This window comes from Vigna radiata, chromosome 2 (assembly GCF_000741045.1).
Source record: "Vigna radiata var. radiata cultivar VC1973A chromosome 2, Vradiata_ver6, whole genome shotgun sequence".
Classification (NCBI taxonomy): Eukaryota; Viridiplantae; Streptophyta; class Magnoliopsida; order Fabales; family Fabaceae; genus Vigna; species Vigna radiata.
Genome location: NC_028352.1, coordinates 23,461,146 through 23,471,768, shown reverse-complemented (window position 1 = coordinate 23,471,768; position 10,623 = coordinate 23,461,146). Strand labels below are relative to the sequence as shown.

General features: G+C 31.6%; 1 protein-coding gene across 1 annotated transcript; it reads right to left on the bottom strand.

Moving 5' to 3' along the window:
• Positions 1 to 2,922: 2,922 nt before the first annotated feature.
• On the bottom strand, positions 2,923 to 3,808 carry LOC106754303 (LOB domain-containing protein 21). Its single transcript, XM_014636320.2, has one exon. It carries the CDS (start codon positions 3,754 to 3,756, stop codon positions 3,229 to 3,231), a length of 528 nt encoding a protein of 175 aa, XP_014491806.1. The 5' UTR covers positions 3,757 to 3,808; the 3' UTR covers positions 2,923 to 3,228.
• Between the last annotated feature and the right edge of the window lie 6,815 nt (positions 3,809 to 10,623).

The window sequence follows — 10,623 nt, the reverse complement described above, 5'->3', positions numbered from 1 at the left end:
TATAATGGTGCTATCCATGATATCAGGGTTCTGCATGATCTTCTGCCTTTTTTTTTCTCTTTTTGGGATTTGGTCTCAAGGAAAAATCACTGTTTCCGACTTTTCTTCCTTTTCCTTTTATCAATTTTTTTTACTGTGTTTCTCACTTTCGATTCCATTTTAATTTTTTTAGGTTTAATATCTATTTTGTTCCTTTTTTAGGAGGATTGGTTTAAAGTGATCTTTTTTTTTTTCAAAAGTTCACTTAAGTCCTATTTTTTACAAAAACTGTTCAAAGTCGTCCTTTTTGCTAACGGCGTTAACTTTCTTAACGGCACAGCTGCCAGGTGGCTAATATTTGCTGAGGTGTAACGTTTTGGCTATGCTGACACTCTGTTGTGTGTTTTAAAAAAAATAATTAATTGTGACGTGGAATTTAATAAAATTAGGTTTAAATTAAAAATTGAATTTGGGGTTAATTGGGGGTAATTAATTAAAAATTCAATTAAGAACCTTAATTGTTTCTAAAAATCTAAAATGGAAAAAAATCCCCAATCTGAATCCTAAGAACCCTAGAACCAGAAACCTGGGGAAGAAATTCCGCTGACGAGATTCTTTCTCCATTTTTTCGTCTCGCTTGCGACGTTGTTTTTTTAGCTGATTTCGGACTTCGGCTGAGGGTTTTTTAGCGTGGGGGGAGGGGACAGGGTTTTGGTTTTTGTTTTTTCGGGAATGGTCAAAGGGGAGTCACACTATGTTCACTTCAATTATTGATTGGTTATTTTGTTTTTTGTTGTCTGGTTCGATTTCGTGGTTAATGGTTTGGATGGTGGTTTTCGTGACCTGATCTGCCGCTTTTGCTGGAGTTGGTTGAGAGAATGGATCCTTCTTCGTGGAAATAGAAAATGGTCGTGGACAATGGATTTGATTCCGTTTTTGTGAATTGATTTTTGTTGTGGTGGACTGTTGTTTTGTCTGCGTTCATTTGTTCACTGATTGCTTTTGTGCAGGGTGATCTTTGTCGCAGATTGGTTGATCTTGTTGCTTTGCAATTAGTTCATCTTGTTTCTTCCCCAGGTTTCTGGTTCTAGGGTTCTTAGGATTCAGATTGGGGATTTTTCTCCATTTTAGATTTCCAGAAACAATTAGGGTTCTTAATGAGATTTTTAATTAATTACCCCCCAATTAACTCCAAATTCAATTTTTAATTTAAACATAATTTTATTAAATTTCACGTCACAATTAATTATTTTTTTTAAAACACACAACAGTGCCCGCACGTTAACGCCGTTAGCAAAAAGGATCACTTTGAACAATTTTTGCAAAAGGTAGGACTTAAGTGAACTTTTGAAAAAAGGAAGGACCACTTTGAACAAACCCTCCCAAAGGAGGGACCAAAATAGGTATTAAACCTTTTTTTTAACACTATCTTTATTTGTTTTTTTATATTTTTTCCTAAAAATATAAAAATTTACTTTTTTTTTATAACAATTTTACCTTTATAATATATATTAAATGAATGTAAATATATATATCTTACCGTCAAATCACACTTCAACCTAATCATTCATCAGAATGGCATTCACTCGTGTACCCTGTCCTTCAGCATTTATAATAATGTACCAACAAACTGTTATATGGCAAGCTTTTAGTTCAACCACAACGAGTTTCTATGTGTGTTGAATTGCTGTAGATCATGATTAAAATCTAAAATTAATTCACTTATTAATTTCTTTCTCATAGATTTGTGCTTTGCTTTTGTTGAAATAGGGTAAAAGGCATAATCTGAGAGCTGATGGGTGAACTAGTGTAGCAGTGGCAGAATGAGGATGTGGTTTGAGGCATGTTTAATCTGTGTGAAGGCCATATTCGGATCCCACGCTGAAATGAATTTCCTCCCGCCGGACAGATTGATCATTGATAGATTTGTTTGAAATTGGTAGATTTTGAAACCGTTGTGGGTGTACAATATATCCATATTTATATTTTTGTAGTGTTAAAACATTTGATCATTGGGTGAACTTGATTTCATGTGATGTGAGAGTGAGACCCACTAGATAGAGCGTTAAACCTACTATATATATGAATTGGCGTACGTTCACATCATGAAACAAGTTTTTGAGAATTCACATGAAAAGCAACAAGGGCACATGTTACGGTCTTTGTAAGTCACAAAAGCTGAGATTAGTAGAGCATGATAGGTGTTGGCGTGTTCGAGAATGATCGTATATTTATTTATATATTCTGAAACTGTAAACGAAACATGAGATGTGATATGAATTAATGAGGGCAGTAGAAAGTTGGTTTGCGGTGCGTTTGGAAGTATGTGGCGCAAGTGATTGGGTGTAATGTAATAGATAATTGATGTAGTTTGAATGGTAGGCATTTTCTTGAGGCATATCCTGTTACTATCAGAAATGTACATCCCTCGAAGAAACTGAAAACTTTCGGTCTTGGAGTTACTCTTTGGATTCCCATTATGATAAACTTGGAGGGCCACTTGTGGGGTTGGTGACCTTGGGGAAAATCATAATGGGAGCTCCATGCTGCATTCAAACAGTACAATTGGACCCACTGTATTGGCCACAGAGTGTTCAAAGATAAGCAAGAATCAATTGCTAGTGTTGCTTTCCTTGTGCTCAATTCCGTGTCTCGTTACTGTAGGTAATGCCAATCAATGCTCTGGCTGCTCTGGTCTCTATCACCGTTTCATCCAGACTAGAAGGTGGTGATCTGAGTTTACACTTGCAAGAGCCTTTCTTTTTTTCTTTTCTAATTTATTTTATTTGTATTGTATGCCTCTCAACTCAAAGCCTGGAAAATCGTGTCTTACTATTACCAAACCAAACAAAAGTTGTCTGAAATAATCGGAATTGGTAGAAAATAGATTGATGAAAACAGGAGTTTTTGAGGTAAAATTTATGGTCACTTTGAAAAGTTGGAAACCAGGAACAACGAAACTCCTATTACTGATATGCTGTTACAAAAGTGAACCTAAAAAGGCCAAGATACCCATCATTTTCCAGCAGTTGCTAGCTGCCATAGCAGCGTAGGAACCGTGAAATTTAGCAAATCAACAACACAGAGCAATAATACATTTTGGATGAGAGTTTTCAATTCAGCCCTATTCATTCTCCTGGAGTTCTTATTCATTAGCACATACATCAGACCGTAGCTGCTCATGATTGATTAGAAAGACTGATAACAACAATTACATGAAAAAGGGGACCATAACATGCATACATAAGATTAAAATATATATGGGATTTGGTTGAAATCATCGACCGTTTCGTGGCGGCTTAATAATTGAGATGACGAACTGTGGCAGAAGATATCATTGAAATCATTGGAGGAAGTGCAAAAGTCAGGGAATGGAGGGAGGCTAACATGGGCATGCAAGATATCAGGAGAAGGGAGAACAGTAGCAGCAGCGTGACATCGTGCAAGTCGATCCTTAGCAATGGCGAGATCATGTTGAAGCTCGACCATCTTCCTCTGCAACAGAGCTATGGCACCAATGCATCCATAAACGGGGTCTCTGAGCCTTGCCTCGGCCTCATATGCGAGAGAATTGACGGTGTCCTCTCTCTGATCTTCCGACACTTCGATCAAGATCTTGCTGACATTACTGGCTCCAAATACCTTGTGCACCTTGGCAAACTTCTTGCACTCATCAGACCTAAAGTAAGGTGCAAAAATACAATTGGGTACGCATCTTCTCTTCAATAACTTGCAAGCTGCACATGAAGAGCTTGAACGGGGCTCATAACCCTTCATGCCTCTCACTTTCTTCCTGTGTTACTCTATACTCTATACTCTATCCTCTATCCTCTATCCTTTGCGCTCATAAATATGTGGTCCTTTGTGTGCCTATTTCTATTTCCTCTCTTTGGAATTTTAATATTTTATTAAATTAACATAATCATAATTCTATTTAGAAAAAAAAGAAGCGATATTTTGTTTAAAAATTTGTATATACACAGCATTAATATCTCTTTCCCAATGGTCTATTTTGTGAGCAATTACGTGTCATCGCCTATTAGCTCGGCTGGATTGATCACCGTGCCAGTAACAAGAAGGTAGTAGTAGCAGGTTTGGGACCTGCATGGGCCATTGCTGTCTTCTCATTTCATTTTCCATTTGCTTTTTTACAAAAGAAAATTCATTTGCCATTTTGGTTTTTCTAGGCAGTATTCATATTCAATTTCTCATTTATACCATTCATTCAAACTGGGAGTGCAAAAGTAGGTCCAAATAATTGATTCATTTAGACAATGGGTGCGATGTGTTGGTAGTTTTCAAGTCAGACATGATAGTTCATGAATAAAGATGGAATATTTTGATTGATTGGAGGAAGGAAATAATCTATTCTTTCATTTTTATTTTTTTTTAAAACATGCTTTTGCAGACACAGAGAGAGAGAGAGAGAGAGAGAGAGAGAGAGAGGTAAACCAAAGAGGTATGGTCGCAAGAAGCAAATTGATGGGATCAAAATGAGTACTTTGAAATGAACTGGTTTGGCTGTATAGCATGAGTGCAGCCAAAAACCATTAAATCAACTAGTTTTCTGTATTGTTTTGTGCCCTCTATCATAACATGTTTAGTTTTTTCAGTTGTGATTTCTTTTCCATTTCCTAGTTCACTTCCAACACACCAACTCCAAATTTAACCACATGAAAATCATCTACGAGCCAGGTAAAGCACCTAATTAAGATCACTCACCCTTTTTCATTTATGGTATCGCCGTTGTCTGTTCCCTGATGTTGATTATTTTTGTTTCCTTAACTCTGTTGCACTTCTTTTTCTTTTTTAAGTGTCAATTCAACTCATTACCATGGACTACTTTGCTTTCTTTAACTTTCTTCTTCTTCTATTTTTGCTGTCAAAGATAAACGTTTCAAATCACCCGTTACAATCCATCTTACGTGTTCCCTCAAAAATGAAAAAAAAAAAGTAGTTTAGGTTGTCTTATTCAATAATAATAATAATAATAAATTATTTATGCTATAAAAGGTACTTGCATAAACTTTTGAAGCATACCCAAACCAAGTGGGATAACCTTATCCCCCTCAAAATAAAGTGAGGGAAAAGAATGGTGAGAATTTAGTTTACATGAATGTGAGTAGAAAGTGATGTTACCATTATTATTAAATATCGATAAACTTTCATCACGAACATTAAATATAGAAAGATTCATCTTTAAAACTTTCCATACATCTATCGTTGTAGGCTTTGGAACAACTATGTTTAGCATGATTGATAAGTGCAGACAGTTTCCATTTTCTGCAAAACAGACTTTAGAACAAGATTAAATAGTTATTTATAGACTCGAAAAGTGAAAATTAAAAAAAAAAATATTCTTTTAATATTGAAAACAATGATGATGCACCAAAAATTGACATTTTATCCTTTGTCGGTAACCTTTCACCAAAATATTTGCTTGAAATGTAAAGAATGGGAAGATTCATGAGTAAAGTATTGAGCACTAGGTGAAGAGGACCTGATGCTTTTTTTTAAGAATAACAAACATAAAATGACCCTCTATCTTTAACATAATGCAAACCACCGTTGGTTGGAAATGTCGACACGTGTGATTGAAGAATTATATGAATAATATGCAAAAGTGACAGTTCAACATTTTCAAATTTAAAATGAATTATAGCTATTTTTTACTCATATTCTGGGTTGAAATTAATAAATTTTACCAGACATGCAATGTATTATGTAACGCGTTGCTCGATGCAGAAAAAAAAAATTTGTAATTGTTTTTAGCATTTGATCTGTAATTAAAGAGAAAAAAATGAATTTATGTGTTTTTTTTGTTTATCTGGGAGCTTGTGAGAAAAGAAGAGAATGAGAATAGTGATTATAAAAGGGGGAACAAATGAGTGATTGTCACTTCAAATAGATGAAAGATTGAAAAGGGTGTGGAAGAAGATAATTCAGCATCCAACTCCACAGTGAAAATAGACCCATTTCTTTATTTCTTTTATTTTTTTTTCTTTTCTTTAATTATTTTTTTTTTCTTTTCTTTAATTATTTTATTTTTCCCACTCAACCAAAGTCTTATGCTTTATTCCGTACACAATCACAGAAAAAAAAAGTTAAAATATTAATTTAGTTTTTATTTTCGATTTTTCAATTTAAACTTAATATTTTTTGAAAAAATTTAAATTGATCTTAGTTCTATTTTTAAAATTTTAATTTTCTAAATTAAAAATATTTAATAAAAATATCAATATAATATTTATATAAAAGTTAGATTTAGTCTCAATATAAAATATATAAAATTACTTCAATTTAGAAAAGATAAATAAAATTAGTAAATCAAATTGAATGTGTGATACTAATGTTAACTATTGCTATCATGTGCTATCATGTTAGTTGATACATAAATTTTTTAAATAAGAAAAATTAAAAATAATTTAAAAAATTATGGATTGATGCATCTCGTATTTTATTTATTATCAGTTCATTATTTAAACAGGATTAATGAAAAAAATTAAATTAAATAAAATTAAAAGAATTAAGACTTTATTAAAAAAAGGATTGAATTATCGAACAAAATAGAAAGTAAATCAATATTTTAAAAAATAAAAATACAGAAAAATTGTAAAATGTTCAACTTTAATTAATGATTGCAGAAAAAAAGTACTGAACTAACAAACGAACCACAGTAACAAAGTATTTGTCATCAACTTTAATTTTTTATTTTAATTTGGACCCACCAAAGGCAGTAAATTTTATAGGTGAATATTCTATGACGTAATCAAAATCTACGTGATGTAGTTTTCGAAAACAGAAATAAAAATCTATATTTGATTTGGAAATTCGTATATTAAGAGCATAATCAATTAGAAAGCTTGAAATTTCGGGACTGGGAAAGACGATAACATAAAGATGAAAAAATGCTTTGGAAATCAAACGCTTTAATAAAGTTTTGGGCCTGGGATGAGCCACATGGGCTTTTAAGAAACTGATCCAAAGAATCATATAGTTCACTTGAATTAAGCAATTCCTTCAACTACTCACACGCTTTCGTTGTGCACACTCTTAAGTATGAAAAAGTAAAGGTACAAATTGTGCATAGGTAAAAAATCATTTTAATGACGTAATTTGAAAAATTTTCAATTTAAAAAGTATTTTAAATTTCAAAATTTTGAAATATATTAAAAATTATATAATTTAGAATTCACTTTTGGATTGCATAATTTAAAAACATATATTAAATTTTACAATTGGAAATACGTTTATAAATTATATAATCTAAAATTCATTCTAAAATGTAGAATTTATGAAGTATAGTGTTTTCAGATTATACAATTTGAAAATACATTATAGGTTACATGATTTGAAAATCTAGAATATTTTTCTTAACAATTTGAAATTACATTATCAAAATTACATAATATATAATATATTTTCAGATGAAAAATATATTTTAAATTATATGATTAAGAATATGCTTACAAATTCTATAATCCAAAAATCTAAAGTATGAAAATATAAAGTTTTGTAATATTTCTACGAAGATGCATGAAGAAAGCACGGGTTTGGAGGAGGAAAGACCCTCACTTGAAATAATGAGAGACCCTCTGATTGTGTGATCCAGTGCCATAAAAATAAGGTCCAAGTTTAACGATCCTACGCCACGGGCTTTTGTCTAAACCATCAAAACCCATATATGTTGGGCCAATGTCAAGCCCAATAGAAACAACAAAAGACCATCCCGATATATGTATTTTCTTTTATTAGACTCAGAAACACCAATTCAAAGTTAATAGTTCAATCGTAGTGAAATTGATAATAATAATAATAATAATAATAATTAAATAATATTGGAGAAATAAAATATATCAATGCTAAAACCTAAAGTATCATATTTTATACTTAAAGTATACAGTCTTAAAAAAAAAAGTATATATAAAAAACTAAATCAAATATGTCACAATACTCAGGCTTATGTATTTTTAAAAACATATATATTACCGATTTTTTAATTATTTTTTTGAAAAATTATTTTTTATTTATCCACAGAGAACTGTTTTTTAGATTGGTTTTAACTTTAAACTGGTTCAATGGTTCCAACAGGCGTGATTCAGAAAAAAAAAATGTAAAAAATGTTGTAAATGCAAGGAATTTCAGAATGCTAATAGTTCAGATTTTATTTTATGAAGAAAATAAGAGAAGCAGAAAAGTCCTTTGATGAAAATAAATAATAATAATAACATAGTAACTTAGTACTTTGTAAATAATAAAAATAATATTATATAAACTGAAGAAATTTGTTATTATTATAATTAGTATGTGAATATTAATTTTAATAGATTTTATTGGAACTGTTTTATGAATATGAAGCCTAATGAAGCTTGGATCGAATTCTTTAAAACATGTATTTATATTACAGTATTATCTGGGAGTTGGATTCTTATTCATATTCTCTTTCAAAGGGAAACAGAAGTGAGAAGAGAACTTGAGAAGCTTTTTTTCAACTTTTGTGGTCTACAATGGATTAAGGAATTCAACACGTTTTATTTTTCATAAACCTTTTCACTTTGGATTCCACTTTCACCTTTCAGAGAATTAATTCGCACATTGAATTGCATTATTAGCACAAATAAAATGGACTCCTATGCTTCAAAGTCGCATTTTCAATAGAAAACTTCAAAAGGTTAAAGGGCAAAAAAGAAGAAAAAATTGTGCTGAAATCTGAAAAAAGAAAACCGAATTTAACGGAAAAAATAAAGTAAATCCAGGAAAAGAGTGCCAAACAGAAAAGCTGTTTGAGTCAAATATTAACTTCATTAGCTAGTTTGTCTTTTAAAATTTTAAAATATTGTTGGTTAGTTTTTGGTAAACGTTAACTCTTTTTTTTTCTGGTACATTTTGAGGTACAAAACAATCAAGAGTAAATTACACGTACGTACCACTCAGGGGCCTCTTCCAACTTTCTTATATTACAGAAAATTGCTTTATGTTAACAATATTCTATTTTCTTGATCTCTGATTTAATTTCAAAACTCATCTGGTAGGTGTAGATTGGGAATTTACTTGTAAATACACCCAAATACAAGAACTATAGTAACAGTAATTAAGATGAAATCTTTCTGTCGTAAGGATAGGACCACAAATGAAGAAAACAAAATGTGAAACTAGTTTGAAAAAATATCCAAATAATGAGTGTAGCGAGGAATGAGAAATGTTGTACTCCAGTTCAACGGGTTGGTGCTTGTCGGCCAGACTTGCAACTAATGTTTTAAAGACAGAATATTAACATGTAAGACAACATCAATAGCCTCAACTCGATGCCATTTTTGCTAGAGAGAGCCTACATTATTCATGTCTTCCCATGCCATGTGTCTTTTTTTATATGTCAGGAAATATGCTAACTTTAGCTCCAAGCAATGGATACGTTGTTATAATATTATTTTCTTCTTCATTTCACCATTTTCTATAGCTTCTTACTGTGCGTGAGTTCAATGACAGTAAACTCTCATTACGTACAACATGTTGCTGTATTCATTACTCACTTTATTGCACTTGACCAACGATCCTTCCCAATTATACTGATCACGTTATCCCGCTATGATTATAGTCACACAACCGCTACCAGTAATAAGAAAACAAACCCTATCTTCCCATGCTTAACGTGGATCAACACTTTGGTCTTAATTCATGGTTGTAGGACCCCCCCTGAGTTATATAGCTTCATATGGTATTGCAATAATTCATTTATTACCATTTCCTCTTTCATATAATTCGAATATATTTCTGTCATCATTTCTAACATTTTTCCTCAATAATAATTGCTCCATCATCTTACCAAGCAACAATCCAAAACGATCATGATTACATTCTCCTCCTTTTTCAAATTAGGAATGAACTACATAATATGGATTGTAATAAACAGAAGAATCTGAGAAAAGAAAACAACCTTTTGACTAGATTTTCTGTCATTAGAGAGCGGAATAATAATAATAGTAAAAAAGTTGAGTTGTGTTATAGGAAAAGTTGCAATGCACCTCAACGTAGGGTTGTAAGTTTAGGCTGCTATTTACTCAGTAAGTGAAAATTCTTTTTGAACCCATTTACTGATAAAATTCCATTTAAGTGCCAAAAGAATTATTGATGAATTAATGGCTATTGACATATATAATAATGATACTTTTTATCTATTGAGTTTCCAAAGACCAAGAACACAGGATGATGCAAAAAGATGAGAATCCCAAATCAACGCAGTTCTCATTAACTTCAATCTGCAGCCGAAAGAACATGTAACATAAAATAATTCAAAGTCGGTAAAAAAGACAGTTATCCGCCGTTGACAAAGCTGCACGCTTTACCAAATGAACTTACAAATAAGAAAAAGCTTTATACCAGCACTACAATATAAAATATGTATTCAACCCAATCATATGAAAATGAGTAAATTACAAAAGAAAAGTATATGCGTATGATATACCTCAACAAGTCTTATATCACTGTAAAAGAAGTTCACGATGATTTAGTAATATATTTAATCACTTATAAATGCGTCATGGTGAATGTCATGATGAAGTTCAAAAGAAGATATACTTGGAATAAGTCTGGTGTGAAAGATACAAACTAATAATCCTTGGAAATATTAGGACCAAAAACTTCATC